The sequence below is a fragment of the Gavialis gangeticus genome, unplaced genomic scaffold (genome assembly GCF_001723915.1).
Source record: "Gavialis gangeticus isolate Ggan-Ray unplaced genomic scaffold, GavGan_comp1, whole genome shotgun sequence".
NCBI lineage: Eukaryota > Metazoa > Chordata > Crocodylia > Gavialidae > Gavialis > Gavialis gangeticus.
The window spans coordinates 99361471-99378735 of record NW_017729022.1 but is presented as its reverse complement, the minus strand read 5'-3'; the positions used below and the strand labels follow the sequence as shown (position 1 = coordinate 99378735).

Here is a 17265-nt window from a genome sequence, read left to right as displayed (position 1 = left end):
CAGCTTGTAACCCAGCCTTGCTGCCAGCTTGGGCCCCGCACCAGCTCCGGGCTCGTCCGTTGGAGCTGCACATGGTGACAGCAACTGCGGCCCCCCCACTTGCTGTGCTGGGCAGTGTTTGCCACCACTGCCTCTGGGCTGCCCAGCATGCAAACCCTGTGCGGGCAGCAGCAGCCAACACTGCCGGGTGCAGCAAGCAGGGGGGCTGCAGCTGCTATGGCCACACGCAGCCCCGATGGGTGAGCCTGGAGTTGGTGTGGAGCCCAGACTGGCAGCAGGGCTGGGTTACAAGCTGGTGCTGAGCACAGGGGGAAAAGTGGCCCCTTGCTCGCCCCGTGCCCGGTGCTCTGTGTGATAGCTGCTTGCAACTCATATGGGGCTGCCTGTGCCTGCTCCAGACAGCCCTCCATGGGCTGTGAACACCTGCAGCAGGGAGCGCTGGCCGCGGGGCGGGTGAGGGGCCACTTTTCCTTGCGCTCAGCACGTTTCTTCCCTGCCGGCGAGCAGTGGGTTGGGGCTGTGTGCTGCCCCCTGCCTGTACTGCGGGGCTGGGAGGCACTGGGAGTGAGCAGGTGCAGGAGCCAGCGGGAGCATGGGGCCCACACTGGTGTCCAGGGGCCAGTGCCAGCAGATCCCAGCTGGCAGGGGCTCTATGGAGCTGGGCCACCTCCCCGCTCTCCCTGCTGGTGTAGCGTAGCTCAGCTCCACAGACCTGCCAGCCTGTGCCCCACTTTGGGCCCCACTGGTGCTGGCCCTGAGACAGTGGTCCCAAGAAATTGGGACGTTGGTCCCAAGATGGTGACCAGGGGGCAGGGTGCGTGTCAAGGGGCGGGTCTACCCATGCAGCCCTCGACAGCCTGCCAAAACTGGGTAAGCGGCCCTCCTCCCAAAATAATTGCCCACCCCTGATCTAGTCTAACCCCCTGCCTGAGGCAGGATCATCTTTGTCTAAAACATCCCATACAACTATAATCTAAACTCTACATAAGACTATCCTGAACCCTGATACAACATAGAACTAATACACTGACTCTGCCACAGATAAAACAGGGGAACTATAGCAGCCCATGTCCTGCTTCTATAAAATGGCTCAGTATATGCTGAGGAGGTCCTGGATACAGGGCCATGGCCCCCACTAAAGAGGAAGGCAAACCCCCCAACAATCCATACCAATCTGGCCTCGAGGTAAAATTATTTCCTGACCTCAAATATGGCAGTCAGTCAGACTCTGAATGGAGGGCCAAGACCCTCTAGCCAGGAACCTCCGGCTTTGCTCCTAGCAGGAGGATGGGCACACCCCAGTTGAAGTCCTTGTCCTTTATATATGCATCCAAAGGATGAGGTTTACATGTGGTATATATAAAGGCCCCATATCAGGAGCCTGATTTCTCCATTCCTGTTATGACTGGTAAAAATCTATGTACTCACAGTGGAAGGACACATTTTATTAGACTACTTCTCATAGCAACTGAGTCCTTTCAAACATCTTTTAGCCTATTTTTTTAGTACCCCTAGGCAAGTGATGCCAGTCACAATCACTAGATTAGTAGGACAATAAATAGTAGGATACTTTGAGGGAAGCAAAAAGAAGCCCTATTTCTGGCATTGTAGGGAGCATTGTAAAAGGACTCCAGAAGAGTGGCTGGTTTAACTTAGCAAATTGAAGCCTAAAGAGAATCTGTATTGTACTTTATAAATGCACCAGGAAGGGAAACATCAGGTAGGGAGTTGAGGTAAGAGTTATTTAAGCTAAAGGATAATGTTTGGCATGGGGGCCAATGAGTTTGAAATGGCCATGAATAATTATAGGCGGGAAAGTAGAAAGAGGTTTCTAGCCATTGGTGCAATGATGTCCTAAAATAGAAGTAGAAGTATGTTTTTCCAATAAAAGAAGCTTGTGCAGGAAACCTTAACTAGTTCTTAAATGGAGTTTTAGATCAGTTCATGGTTATATGAAACAATATCCAGTGATAGCAGAGTCCCTTCCAGTCCTATATCCTCTGTACTTGCGTTACTTTTTTAAGGTCACCTCTATCTAATACAGTGATATATGGAATCCAGAAGGGAAAAAAAAAACAGTCTAAAAACTGCAAGGTCCAAGCATGCTTTACATGGGCTCCAAGGAATGTTCCTTTTTTATAAAAAGTAACAAATAGAAAACATTAACTTGGAATATAGGTTACATATCATTATCTCTTTAGGATGATTGTGTGTGTTTAAATGCCCATACACACAGACTTTTCTAAAACAATTCCTTTCCTCCAGCAGACTTCATTTTACTTCTCACTTCAGTTTTGTCCTTTTTTCCATTTTATGAAAAATTAATCTTTCATTCTCTGTTTTTAGTTCAAATAAAATGATTATAACATTACTCCTTTGACAGCAAGAAGAATACGTGTCCAATGAACCACATATTCTATTCTATTTTAACTGTTTATGTTTCTATTATTGCAAAAAAAATTCAGTGATAATATTTTATGGACTGATAAATATTTTAACTTCAGTTTCAGTTGAAAAAAAAATCTTTGTTAGTGAAAGGTGTGAGATTGGCAAGTTTATGGCTTGTCAACACAAAGCTTTATTTTCCTGAAGAACTCTTACCATTGCTAGCAGTACTGTCTTTCCAACAACATTTATTTATTAAGCAGTCAGTAATTTATTAAGGAGCTAGAGGGGCTGATTTATGAAGGAAGAGTCATTTAACTAAATATTAATATAAATATGAATCACTATCAAAGGACTAAGTGGACAGGGTAGGAGAATATGACAGCTGTCTATATGCAGCTAATGAATGTCATCAGCAACAATGGAGCACAATTTTTAGGGTGGTAAACAGGTGGGGTTATAAATACTGTAAAAGATAATGGAATGAAATTGAAGTCAGGAGAATGTAGGTCGAATATCAGAAAAACATACAGTAAGATCAGTCAGTCAGTCTGAAAAAAGTCACTGGTGAAACCCCCTTTTTTGAAAGACCGAAGTGGACCTGGCACTGGGATAGACTTCATGGGAACAAGTGGGAATGTGCATTTCCCTGGGGTCACATAGCAGCAGCACACGTTGTGTCACTGCTGCTTGTCTGTGGGGAACATCTGTGCCATTTGTGCTCTGGCAATGCAGCAAGTTACCCCAGATGGAGAAGGGGAGGCTGGGGCCAGCAACTGTGCTGGTTCTAGCAAACTTATCTGGGGTCCTGGGGACATTGGGGAGCTGTAGACCTGCAGCATTCCTGCAGCAGGGAGCCTGGTTGGCAGCTGGAACATGGCTACAGCCAGCCAGGCTCTGATTTTGGGCAGTGCACACACACTGCTACAACATGGGCTGCCCCGCCTTTTTTTTTAATGTGGTTTTTTTTTAAACCCTGGAAACTCCTGGAGTCAAGAAAAGCCCTTGTGCTGCAACGTAGCAGTGCGGAGAGGACATGCACGTGCAATGTGTGGCGCCACAGATGGATCTGCGGTGGCACATACCACGCATCTGCTCTCATCTGGGTGTGTCCAGATGAGTGTGCATGTGCAGTTTGTGGCATCTCAAACCTGATTGTAGTCCTGCAAACCACACATGGCAAATGTGCAACTGGGCATTGTGCTGCAGATTTGCAGTGTGGTGCCAAAATGTTGATACTGGGAGATCCCAGCATAAAACCCCCCCAAAAAACCTGTTGCCAAAAGCGGCACGGCTGCTGACCGGCCTCTGTGAGGCTGGATCAGTGCCACCGCTGCCTTGGGAGGTCTCCAGGATCCTAGGTAAGGTTGTGCACCTGTGCTGGTCCCAGCCTCCTACCTACCCAACCTGGGACAATTTCGTACACGTCAGAGGGCACGTGCAGGGACATGCCTTAGCACACAAAGTAGCAGCACGTGTGCCAATGCTTTTTGTGCCCGTGGAAGTGCATGCCTCTACATGTGGAGATGTTCCCCATGGGTGCAAACAGACATTGCTTTTGTGCCACCATAATAGTTGTTGTAGCAGCACAATAGGAAAGCAAAGAGACATCTACCATTTGTCATGCCATAAATGCCCAAATTTGTGGCCCCAACAAAAGGTGGTAGTTTCTGCCACTTTATTGTGTCGTCTGGTAGCTTTATGGAGGAAGAACACAGGTAGCCTGAAGCTGCCTGTGCTCGCCAACTGCCCCAGACAGGTACTTGTGGGACTCAGTGGTTCCAATCCTGCACGCCCCAGGAATTCTTGCACAGGATTGGGCCCATCTGTTGGGGAACAGCGGCCCCAAGGTCACGGTGGGCCGAGGGTTTCGATATGAAACAGGCAGGGTTAGCGGCGAGGAGTCTGAGCGGTACGCGGAGTCGTGTGGTTTCAAATAAAGTGGATTTTATTTACTTATGCTTCTGGAGCGTAGGCAGGGAACTTGCTTCAGTTACAGTTGCAATAAACGAACACAAACAACAAAGGGGTCTGTTGGCCCACGGGGTTCTCGAGTGAGCCCTTGCTTTCTAGCCGGAGCTAGGGGTGGCTGCCCAACTCAATAATCCCAGGGCTGGTCAACAGCTCATTGATCGGGATGGCAAATAACAGAACTGTAACACGTAGAATGTCGTGACGCCAGCCCAATGTGGACGAAACGGGTGGTTGTTAAGATGCCGAAGTCGATGTGGAGGTCGAAGTTACGATTTCATAGCCAGTGGTCGAGATGCAGGATCATGGTCGAGGTTGAAGCCGGAAATTAGTTCGTTAGCCAGAGATCAATACGGAATAATCAGATCAAGGCGAATCGAATAAATCGCAAAATCATGGCTGTGAGGAGACCAGTGGGCCCAAAGCCCTCCTGAGGAGCAGTCCCTGCAGCAGCAGCCTCTGCTCTCAGGATCAGTTCGATCTCTTCCTGTGAGACAGTCTCTGCTAAGGCAGTATCTGTTCGTAGGTCGAGCGTGGTCTCCCTCCTGAGGAGCAGTCCCTGCATTAGCAGCCTCTCCTCTCAGGGTTCGGACAGGAGACCAGTGGGCTTAAAGCCCTCCTGAGGAGCAGTCCCTGTCAGGCCAGCCTCTGCTCTCAGGACGAATCTTCCCTGTCAGCACCACTGTCAGAACCCCCCAAAACTCTCTCTCCAACTCTTTTCTCGCCAACCTTTTCTCACTAACTAACTCCCCTTTGGGAGGGGCCCACAAGCTCTCTATGACAACTGGGCAGCCAATCAGGTTGTCTTCTCTAAAGAAATTTCTAGTCTGATTATGTCATGCAGCCCTTGGACTGAGCATGCGTCTGGTCAGATTACTTCATCTGCTGAGCAGAACTGAGCATGCATGTTGTATCAAAACTAGGTCAGCTTTGATTGACAAGCCAAGGGTCGCATAGGGGGCACATGCTGGGCACCCTGTGGAATTTTCCATAGGCCTTGTCTGCTTGTCTGCGCATGATCAGACTTAACTCTTGTGTTACCAGCATACACTTAAAATTTGTCCGGACACCATCAAGCCTCAAGAGCACCTGTCCAGCTTTTTCCTCTTACAGAGACACACCCTGGGAATTTCTAGGTGTGCCTTTGCTAGTGAGGAACGCGTCGTCCATTGTCCCATGAGATCAAGGGCAGGATAGTGGGGGAAGTTTGTTTTGCTCAATGAAGTGGATCAGCTGTGCCAGGACATATCACAGCACGGCTGATTTCTTTCATTTGGCAAAGTCTTTTTATAACCCTATGGTAGGAGGAGTCTTTCAGCAGTGGGGCAATGGAATATGTCATTCTGTAGTATGCCTTTTCTGATTCCAATTACGAGATTTTCTTGGAAAACCAAAGTGTACTTTTTCAAAGACCCCAGTGGGCCAAGTTCTGCCTTGTTAATGGGTATGGCGTAGTACTCTGTTGACTTCATTGTAATGAAGCATACTTACAGTTAAGAGGCTGACTTATCTGTTTCTTTCTAATGATTAGCAAAATGCTCAATCTTTATTTTGGGTCCCAGTCTCCCTGTATATCCAGCAGTTTGCAGAAAGTAGGAGAGCAGAGATGGTAGAGACACTGTGTTCACAAGAAATCCCTTTAGTACAGAGCAGAAATTCACATGATGGCTCAGCTAACTGTGCTCTCTGGTCCTGGTACTGGTTAGTGAGTCTTCTGTGAATAGGTCTGGGAACTTGTCATGCTTCTAGCAGGCCAAGTGTTTTCCAACTTCAGTTCATTCGAGACAAAATTGAGCCCGTGGTGGAAGATTTGAAAATTTAGGAGGTAGATAATCCTTTGCTTAACTCTCTTCACCATCATTAATTTCACTAACTAAGCATATGTTCTAGTCCATGATGGTAAGATTCTGATTGGATACTTAAGTGACGTAGTTGTGCGGCATTTTTTCCTCCTGACATACCAGTCAAATCAAGGACGCAATTTAACCTGCTTTGGCCCCATCTTCTTTAGATTATAGGCCTACTTTGCAAGTTGTTTGCCTGCCTTGCAAAACTATTCCAAAGTGGAGCAAAAATAAAACTTGCTCTTAAATTTTTTATTTTCTTACTTTAAGGAAAATTGAGACATTTTGAAGAGAGAAGCAACCTACAACACCTAAATTAAAAATAAATATTTATGTTACATTTGTTCATCACCTTTCTGAAATGTAAAAATATGTTTCCTGTTGTTTTAAATAATGAAATATGAAACAAATGAAAGATAAACTTTCTACAAGCTACAAGGGAATGAGAAAACAAAGCCTTTGTTTATAGCTTAGACTTCAACAGTGCCTTTTGACAGTCAGTACAAATCTTAATTACAAATGGAATTATACATATAAGAACTGTTCAAAACAAAGGAGCATTTTTTCTGCATTTCTTTGTGATACTTTTAATTAGCTGCAATCCTCTGAACAATCATAGTCCTTGACTGCTACTTAGACACTGATAGAAATCAGTAACTTAAAAAAATATGTATAGGGATGCAGAACTCTGGGTCTTTCTGCACAGTATGCCCTGCTGTTGCTAAATTTATTCCGGGAAATATTGGAATTCAGCATACATAACATTTAATTGAGAAATAAGAGTTGTCCTGCAACATTCTGGTGATTGACATAATTAGATTAATAGGCCACAGCTACTGACCAACACTAGCGTATCCTTAGTGGATTTCTGTAATAAAGTAAGCAGCAACAGTGCAAATACATTGTGAGAAATAATCCAGTAGAATAACATGTAGAAACAATAATTAGAAATAATGGCCAGTCATACACTGTGTTTTTCTCTTAACAATCATGGCCCCCACCTCCAAAACAAATAGAAGCTGGGAGGGAGCAGCAGGGCTGCCATGTGGAAATAGCTTCTTTTGACACTGGCAGTGATGGGCTATGCAGCTGTTGGGAAATGCATCTGCCCATTTTTAGCTGAATACCACTCTTTAATTCCCCTAAGCAAGCTTTTTAAAAAAAGTATCTATCAGAACTAGAAAACTATTCAGTTTGGACAGTTGTACCTGCTGCACCAGGTAGATTCTGCTGCCTGTTCTCCAGGCATCGCTATCAGGATATTCTTGCAGAATCCTCTTCAAGACAATAGAATTCTGCCCTAATGGGGACATGGAAGGCAGAGCATTCTTGCTTCTACTTAGGGGATCATTGGCACAAAATCAAGTTTTGTGTTAGGACATGAGTTTATTCCAAGTGCTGCTGTTGCAGTATAGGACTTGTGGGCTCAGAAAGGTTCTGTGAGCATGAGCCTTTAGGCACTGAAGTACCTGCCCACTGTTGTTGTGTTTATCTCAAACACAGTATCTTATACTGACATTTAAGTGTGCCACTTTGGTCTACTGCAGGAGGGAGATATATAGTAAATACAAATTTCTTTCATGGAAGAGAAACTATCAAATCAAATCAAAACTAACTATGGCAGCATCTGGTGAAGTGATCTTGGGATCCTGAAAGATTCTGCTGTACATTTCTGATTTAGTTAGTTGATAAGGTGCAAATTTACCCTGCCTTTTACAGCTTTAAACCCACTGTAAAAAGACCTTTCAGCACACAAATTGAACAAGATAGCAAGTTAATTGTTGATATCTTGTAGAAGTTGTTGCAAGACTTTCTGTACTCTTTCTCATACTTTCTCAATCTGGAAATCAGTTTTTTCTCCTGGATTTGCCAAAGGCACAGTTTTTCAGCTGCTTATTAATTATCATTTTTATTGCAGTTAGCATCTAGGAACCCAAGCAATGAATGAGGATTCTGTAATATCTTGAAGCCTGTGATTCCCGGACACACTGTGTCTAGGAGGATTTACTCTGTCGGACACTATTGGCCTAAGCATTGTACATTATGGTAACATGCAGGATAGGAGAATGAGAAGAAAGATGAAGCTCGATCCCCTTATGTTTATCTGTTTTTGTGTATGCTTGTACTTACTTGGTTTATCAAGTTCTTTCAGTAGAATTACATAAAACTTACTGCTTTTACTAATATTTCTGTAACTATAATGTGGTTTGAAATCATTCTTTTTAAAGCAGAAAAATATCTGTATGGCCTTGGACATACAATACATTTGTTGCACTATGTTGGCCCTTGTAGTGCTACAAAAAGTAAAGGACCCCAGATGCTTATGCTGTCTGTATCACTACAGAAATAGTGGATCTGCCTCAAAGGAGTTCCTGTTTTAAACAGCAACTTCTGTGTAGCATAACCATTTGTAGTGCCACATGTAACCTGTGGACAGTTATAAAGGATCTATCTGACCCTCAGCATCCCAGAGTACTTTATTACCTTTCCCCCTCTTAAAGGGAAGAGAGGAATAGCATCTTGTTCCTTGGCAGCATATAGGAAGTAGAGCTGCAGCTATGGTACTTCATAGTGCTACAAGTGAATAAGCTAAGGCCTATCTGTGATATATAAGTAATCTTGGACCAAGTCCCCAGCTGGTGTAACTCTTTAACTCAAAATATTGCTGCACTGCTTTATGTCACTGTGGGGTTTAGCTCCTTATTCTTAAAAGGCTAAATTCTGACCCCTTTCAAGTCAGTGGCAAAAAACTCTCATTAACTTTGGTCAGGTCAGGAATTCACTTAGGATGGTTTGCAAAGGATCCTAAAGCTTCCGTCATTTTGTAAATATCTTCTGCTTAAAGCAAAGAACCGGGGCACTGCAATTCCAGTGGATTTGGACAGCCAAGTAAATACCCTGTTCATGAAGAGTCACTCTAATATGGTCCAGAGAGCAGCCATGGGATGGAGAATGTCTGCCCGCAGTGGACCTCGTTTCAAAGAAGCTCTTGGAGGACCTTCCTGGGATTACAGGAATATCATTGAAAAACTGCAGGTATGGTGGCAAGTGCTTTATATTGAGCATGTGACAGTACATTTTTATGAATAAGTTATGCATAGGAAACTAAGCAGAAAACAAAGTAATTAATTGCAGTCTTAGCGCTGCATTGTGACTAGCACCAATAAAGGTGAGATGTACTCAACCAAAAACTCCACTGTGCCTCTTTTCAGAGGACAGCCAGTATATTGGGCCTTCTTTTTCCATGACCTGATCCAATCCCTGAGGAATCTATAAGAGTCTTCCCCAAGGGATTATTATAATTACCATGGAACATGGAAAGCAGAGCATGCCTCTTTTCTCACGGTAATCCCTGCTATTTCAGGTGTAAAGAGGAGAAGTGTAGCGAAGGAGCCAGCTCTATCCTCTTGGATCATCTTGTAGTATGAACTGTGCTTGTTGTAGGGACATTCTGTGCTCAAGGCGCTTATAATATAAGACAAGAGACCACAGGTGGATACAGACACATGGAGGGAATAGTGCAGGGAAATGATAAGAGAGTTTTGTTTGACATAACAGATGGCATTTTTAACCTATCGGCTTCCTGAGCATCGTTAACATTTCCATAGGCACAATGAGAAAGGGGGGTTTTGGAAGGGGGCAATGAGGAGGGTTTTCATGAGGAGTTGTTCCTCAGTTTGAGGAGCAGCATGGAAGGAAGCATTCAGAAGCTTATTTGAAAAATTAAGAAGTAGGCAGTGAAAGCTGTCATTATGAGCCAGTCAGAGACAGGACAAAAAATGTCCATCAGATCTATTACTCGCATAACATTATGAAACTCAGCAGGTAAAGCATTCCAGGTATTACTTGACCAGCTGTATTTATTACCAACTTTCTCCTCCTACTTTATTCTACAGGATGTAGTGTCTGCCTTGGAGCAGCAGTTCACTCCTATGATGCAGGCTGAATTCTCAGTGCTCGTTGATGTACTGCACAGCCCAGAGCTGCTATTTCCTGAGGGGAGTGATGCTAGGATAAGGTGTGGTGCATTCATGTCGAAGTAAGTGGTATGCAGAGTTCTCCTCCTTCCTTTAGAAAGAATGACAAACAGTCACATTTTCAAAAGTATTTAAGGCCCCTTTTCCATTAAGTTACTTGGGTACTTAGGAAGTGCAGGTTTCACCCTATGCTGATTAGTTTTGTTATTTAGTTTCTCTGCCTGTAGCAGTAGTGAGGTGTTCTGTGCAATATATGATTCAAATTTAAACCATTATGGTCTGCTAAAGCTAATACTGTCCCAGGACATTTCTGTTTTCCTAATTTCTGTTTGTATTAAATTGTGTCCAAGTACATTTCAGTCTAAGATTTTGCATAATCATTTTGGGTAGTCAGAGCTATAGTTCGAGATAAAGTAAATAAATCCTTTGGTTTTTATTTTAAATTGTAAACTCTGCATAGCTCTTTTTAAAGTGCATTTAGCTGGCATCCCTACATGCTTTGAAATTGTAAGAGGTTTTATTTGCAGTTTGAGTATTGGAATACAGAGCCTTTCAATTTTACTTAATTGTTCCTCTAGTGAGATGCCCTACCTGCCCCTGAGGAACTCTATAATTTAAAGAGAGGTAACTTAGGGCACCATACAAATTTGGCAGCTTTCCTTATTCCTCAGCTTTTTGCATATTCTGCACCAGTAACAGAACTTAATTTTGTACCATTTTTCCCTTTCTGTTCAAAATGCCATTGAAAGCCAGTGAGAGCTTTAATAAAATAGAGGTTGGAAGATATGGTATGCAATAAATATGTATTTTTACAGAGAACTCCTGTTGTGTAGGGAGTTGTGTATTGTTCTGCAATACTTTATCAGTACCATTATTAATATGTAGTCATTTAAAATTATTATTAATATCATATAACTTGTGGCTTTTTCATATTTCTTGGGCTTGGTTAGCATTTGAGTGGACAATCTCTGTTGAAAACCCACCATATTTCAGGAAGTGATGCTAATTCTGAACTCACCAGTATGCTAGGGGATACAGACAATTTTCACCTTGATAGCTAGGGTCAGCTGTAAGGTTGTCCTTAGGGCAGTACCTGCCAACCATCTGTAAGGTAAACCCCTTAGATTGTTCACTGGTGGTATTATAACCCAACCCTTGAAGCTCTGCTAAACTTCCAGACATGAGGTTGATCTTGCCAACAAATTACCTAAATTGTCTTGTAAAGTCGCTGTGTGTCCTTAAACAAGTGTTGTGTTCCATCCAGAGGTCTGCATTTCTATGCTGAACAAAGCAATTCCAGTATAAGGTTTATGAAATGTATTTGGATTCTTTTGGATGGAAGCCATACTGAAATTGTAAAATATGGATGATTGCTCCTACAAGGTTGAAAGTTTATACACTAAATGCTGGGCACCTCTGGTATTGCAGTACTTTTAAATAAAGAGAAAACAAAATGGCAGAATTTAGATCTGTGGCTGGACTTTGAACTCCCTCACAGTGTGGATGCATTTGGATGTATCATTCTGCCCAGTACTTTGACACCAACAGTTAAATTGAACACAGAACTCCAAACACCTTGAACAGCTAACAGAGGCCCAGTTTCATTATCTGTCTGTTTTTATTTCCCTGAGGAAAGATATAGCAACAGGGAGTTTTTGCATAAAGCAAATGTTGGAGGGTTTGAAGACAATATGCAGTATTCTTTGAGGTTTAATCTTTTACTTCAAGGTTGATTAATCACACAAAGAAGCTAATGGAGAAAGAAGAAAAGCTCTGCATTAAAATTCTTCAGACATTACGAGAAATGCTAGACAAGAAAACTAACTTTGCGGAAGAGGTAAGACTGCCATTTTATTACTAAAAAGTAGAACCAACACAGTGTAAAATATTGACCCCTTGGATTTCAACAGGCTTTTGTGTGACTCAGTTGTTACCTATGTCGGAAATAATACATTGCCTAAAAAATATAACGGTTACCTCATGGAAAGTGTAACCTTTGATTCCCATTTTCCTGCTACTCCTCAAGGCCCATTGCATATTCTGTGTCTTTTTTTTAGCCAGTATTTGGGCTGAGTAGTAATTGCCTCAGCCTTGTGCACTATGATAGTTTTTGTTGCTTCCCTGGTGGTCTCTCAAGAGGTCAGGAAGTTAAAACTTTTACTGTGACCTTACCTCACAGCAAAGACTCAAAATATCTAATTAAATCAACAAAGAGAAAACACAGAGAAGATCAAAAGAGACACTGCATAACATGTAGGCCCCCTCCATATGTTACTGGGATTGTGCAGTTAACTGGTTAATTGCACAATTACCTTGAGATCAGCTACACGTGCAAAGTAGGTATCATACAATAAAAAGCTCCAACCAGCTATAAAGTTAAACCTTGAAAATGTGTACTAAATGTGTACTAAGATGGTTACTACTGAGCTTTAATTTGAACATGTAGCAGAGCCTCCCCAGTAGCTAGGAGTCCCATCAGCTGACCGGGCTCCCAGCCACAGGGGTCCAGTCCCCAAGTCCTAGGGATCATGTCTGTGTGATCCCCAAGGCTCCGGGGCACGTGAAACTGCAAGGTCAACACAGAGGTCTTGGTCCTGGCTGTGCACTTCATCCACAGCCAGGACCAAGAATCCTGCAGCTCATGGGGCTCTGGGTCATGCCTGTGCCTCACATACAGCTGGAACCTAGAGCTCTGTAAGCTGCAGGACCCACAGCCTCATGAGCTGCAGGTCCCAGAACCCCCATCAGCCCAGCAAAGTGGGCTCCCAGCCGTGGGTGCCAGCTTCTTTCAGATGAAGACAGAGGCCCAGGATCAGGCTCCCCATACACCGACAATAAAATGCAATTGATTCTAATATGCAGTTATGTGGATCATGTGTTAGATCCAGTCATGCCTTTCTCTCCATGTGTAGGCTGGGCCATAGTCCTATATCACTGTTTGGCAAGAGTCAAGGTTGATAAGGACATGCGACATATAGCATGAGTAGCAAGCCTGTATTGATCTAGAACAGGGGTGTCAAAAATAAGCCTGTGGGTTGTATGTGACCCATGGAGGTGGGCCATCTAGCCTGCAGAGCTTCTTGTGGGCTGGACCACCCATCTCTATGAGCTGGATTCAGCCTGCAGTCCTCCATGCTGTGGTTCTTGAAGCCTCTTTAGCAGCAATGTTAATCCTCCCAGCTACTGAAGATGCTGTTCCAGTGCTGCTCTGGAACCCAGGGAGTTAACACTGTTAGTTTCCTTCCCCCTTACATGCTGCTGAAATTGGGGTTTTTAGTTACCCTGGCAGCTAAGATGAGTAGCAGGGGAAAGGGAAGGGGCAAATGACAAGTGACAGTGGAGCTGTGTTGACATAGTGGGTCTGACAGCTGCAAGGATTAATGCTGCTGTTGCTCATGGGTTGTCCAGCATGTGGGAAGCCCTGTCATCGAGATTCCGCATGCAGTGCCAAATGAGTTTGACACCCCTGATTTTGTCTATATTGGTTTAATTATATCCCCAGACTCTTAGCCTGTCCAGGATGGGCTCGTAGTTTCAAGGTCCACTTCTGCTTTCTTTCTAGACCTGAGCCCTTTATAGTCTGTAAACATTTTTTATACTAAGTGTGAGATGGGACTAGGTTCTGGGAGGAAACATGTAACATCTGTGTCTTCCACTTCCTCTGTACAATGTCCAGTTTTTTCCCATATCTACTAATGTCTCCCTTTGTCAAGCTCTGGAGCTGTTTCTGAATTTCTTCTCCCAAAACCAAGCATTTCAAATGCCCCTTTGATCTTGACCACTCTTTAGGGTCATACTGTCAGTTGTTTATAGATAGATATTTGAGACTCAGTCAAAAACAAGTCTGTTATATCTGGAAAAGTTCTGCCTGATATCTCTGTGGTTCAACAGGTCAGTGCATTTGACTGTTAACCAAAACACTGATAGTCTGAGGCTTCTCAGGGATGTTGGTTGTGAAGTGGAGCCTATAGGTAAAATTGAAGTAATACTGGATTGAGGATTCCTTAGGTGCAGTTGGTAAGTGTGTGGTACTTGTAGAGCAGGCTGGGGAAACGGGGTGCCAAGGTTGTGAGTTCAAACTTTATCTGTATTACTGGATTTGGGGATTGTTTGAACACAGCCAATCCTGTACTGAGCAGGGATTTGATCCCTTCCAGCCCTATTTTCTATGATTCTGTTCCCTACTGTCAGTATTTGTTATCATACTTAGAATTCTTTCTTAATAGTAATTCTTTATATTTTTATAATTCTTAATATTATTTTTATATTAAATTCAAGACAGAGTAATTAATGTCACATTAATCATTTACATGTCCTCATAATCACCACCTGTAGTCAAGTATACCTCTGGGGATCTTGTTAAATTAAGCAAAAACTGCTGAATGACTGCCTCATGTAGGAAATTACTTCTCATCCTCTACAACGTGAGACATTGAGTTTCAGAGGGGGGAGTAGTCATCTGTTTTACAGTACCTCGAAAAATGAACCACAGTCAATACATAGTATATAATTTAATTTTGAACACAGCTCTCCTAATCAAGGGGAAAAGGTTTTGTGTCAGTGTTGTCAGATGCTTTGATAAGCCAGTAGTACTTGAGTTCTCTTTCATGATAGATAAACCAGACATTAGAATTATAGTATATTCCCAGTGTACAAATTTGGGTTATTTTTAATTTTCTTATTTTGATTTCAATACATGGACATAAAAAATATTTTGTCCAGGCTTCAGGCTCCTTACAAGACAGTTAAAAATAAATAAAAAAATCTCCAGGCAAATCAACACAAAGGTGGGCAATAGCAAAGCAGTGACCTTTTTCTGCACAAAAGCAACCCATCCACAAAGAGTGAACTTACCTTTTCTTCACCTCCTGCAAAGAATTTTGCTCAAAGAGGAATGTACTCAGTCCTTGGCAGACAACAGTTTTTCTCAGGACCATAACAGAAGTTTCACAGCTGACTTGGATGTTGTTATTTCATTTCAATAAGCTTTTGGGGTGCACCTTGCCCTGAAATCACAGGTAAAAACAAATATCTTTTTTGACCTGCTCCCAATGAAAAATCAGTTTTGGTCTTTCCAAAATAAACATCTACCTGTCAAAAGATCAGGGAAAGAAAAGACAATGCTTTATTTAGACCTCTTCAGTAACTGTTTGTCTGATCAGATGAACCTTGTACCTACTCTGGGGGCTGGTGAACTGAGACTGAGACAAACCACTAGAGGGAGTAAGTCTCATAGCTAGGGGTCATACAAGAAGACAGCCTTGCCGTCTGTTCTTAAGAGTGCTCAGCTGAGGCAGTCAGCAGAAGCACCTTGGGTGACCTTTGTTTTCTGGATGATGGCCATAGCCAATGCTAATAGCTTTAGAAAAAAAAGACTGGTTTCCCCTTCGTGCTGCTTTTTCTGAAATCCCATGCATTTTGTATTTGAGAAGCATAGCATACAAATAAAAAAATGACCTACTGTGTGGTTTTGCTAGTGCTTCCCTAAGTTGCTCCTTTTGTGAGTCACCACCTATGGTATGGACTACAGAAATGATAAAGATAGCTTAGCGAAGTGCTTTTGATGCATGTTTCCAGCTTTTCCTGAAACATTACATCACCAAATGCAGTTCTGCTCTATTATGTAATCCAAATCTTAAAAAAAGAAGAAATGTATAAACTCAGTTTATAATATTCATCAGTCATACTTTATTTTATGTGATGCATTTGACACAAACTGTAAATTTGCAGTTACAATTTAGTATAGAAATTCTTGTGATCAAGTAGGGAGAAAATAAGGCTATCTAGCTATCAATACATCAGTCCTTATACCTGGATGCCTCAGTCTTTTATATATATTCATCCATGCTTTATCCCTGGAATAGGCTACCATTATCCCCATTTTACAGATTTTGGCTCTTAAGGCAGTCAGCTCTGGCAATACTGAGCAGACCTGAATTATCTTTAAAAATAGAGTCCAATGTGACCATCTTTATCAACTTTTTTTAGGGAAAAAATAAAATCTTTCCCTAGAAAAATGGATTTCTTATTCCTCCCAGCAGAGAGAAAGTGGTTGTTCACATGCATTCACTACTAGAAGGTGAGTAAAACATAGCAAGGTTGTGTAATATGTTTTTGTATTTAAAAATGGGAGCAGGGATAGTTTAGGGCACGGTTTCCCAAAAGAGAGGACATACTTTCTAATAATTTCATAGTTAGTAGGGTCGGAAGGGACCTGAGCAGGTCATCAGGTCCGACCCCCTGCTATGGCAGGAAAGAGTACTGGGGTCAAATGACCCCAGCAAGGTGATTGTCTAGCCTTGTCTTAAAGACCCCCAGGGTAGGAGCCAGCACCACTTTGCTTGGAAGTTGGATCCAGATCCTAGCCACCCTGACAGTGAAGTAGCACCTCCTGATGTCTAATCAGAATTTACCCTCTACCAGCTTGTGTCCGTTATTTCTAGTCACTCCTGGTAGTGCTCGGCGGAACAGGGACTCCCCCAGTGCCTGCTGATCCCCTCTGATTAATTTGTAAACAGCCACAAAGGTTGGTCTAAGGAATTAGAGAAGCACTGGAGTGTAAAGCCTCTTGGTTATTGATTTGATTCTGATAAGTAGTGACTGGTAACTTTTACCACATCTCTAACATTTGGTATTAAATCCTAGCACAACTCTTAGTGAATAGATATCTACTATAAAAATTGTTATTTCTGACTGGGCATGGAGACTAATCCATGCCTTCAGCCCTGCAGCCCGGCTCTCTTATAGGCCCTGGGCAGACATGACACTTAAGACACGATTAACTAATCACATCCTAACGTGTTCAGTCAGTTAATAGTATGACAAAAAAGCAAAACATTTTTTGTGTAATAATTAGGGCTGTCAGATGATTAAAAAATTAGATTGTGATTAGTTGTGTGATTAAAAATATTAATTGCAATTAATTAATTTTAATTGCACAGCTAAAAACTCAAAATTATGCAGAGAAAAAAATCAAAATAATGAAGGTACTTTGTATGGTTGGGGGATGTGGGGTGTGTGTGGGGGAATTTATGAAGGTGTGGGGGGCTGTGGGTGTGTATGGGGGGTTTGGTGCCTGGGGGGGTCCC

The 17265-nt window shown here is 42.8% G+C and overlaps 1 protein-coding gene across 4 annotated transcripts in view; it reads left to right on the top strand.

Moving 5' to 3' along the window:
* The window catches only part of ITPR2 (inositol 1,4,5-trisphosphate receptor type 2), a 533709-nt gene that overhangs the window by 290230 nt on the left and 226214 nt on the right, over positions 1 to 17265 (top strand). For all 4 annotated transcript variants that reach the window (XM_019515702.1, XM_019515703.1, XM_019515701.1 and 1 more), the window contains 3 exons: positions 9046 to 9236; positions 10097 to 10239; positions 11906 to 12014. In XM_019515702.1, the coding sequence (XP_019371247.1) occupies positions 9046 to 9236; positions 10097 to 10239; positions 11906 to 12014 (443 nt within the window). The remainder of the gene's footprint in view (positions 1 to 9045; positions 9237 to 10096; positions 10240 to 11905; positions 12015 to 17265) is intronic.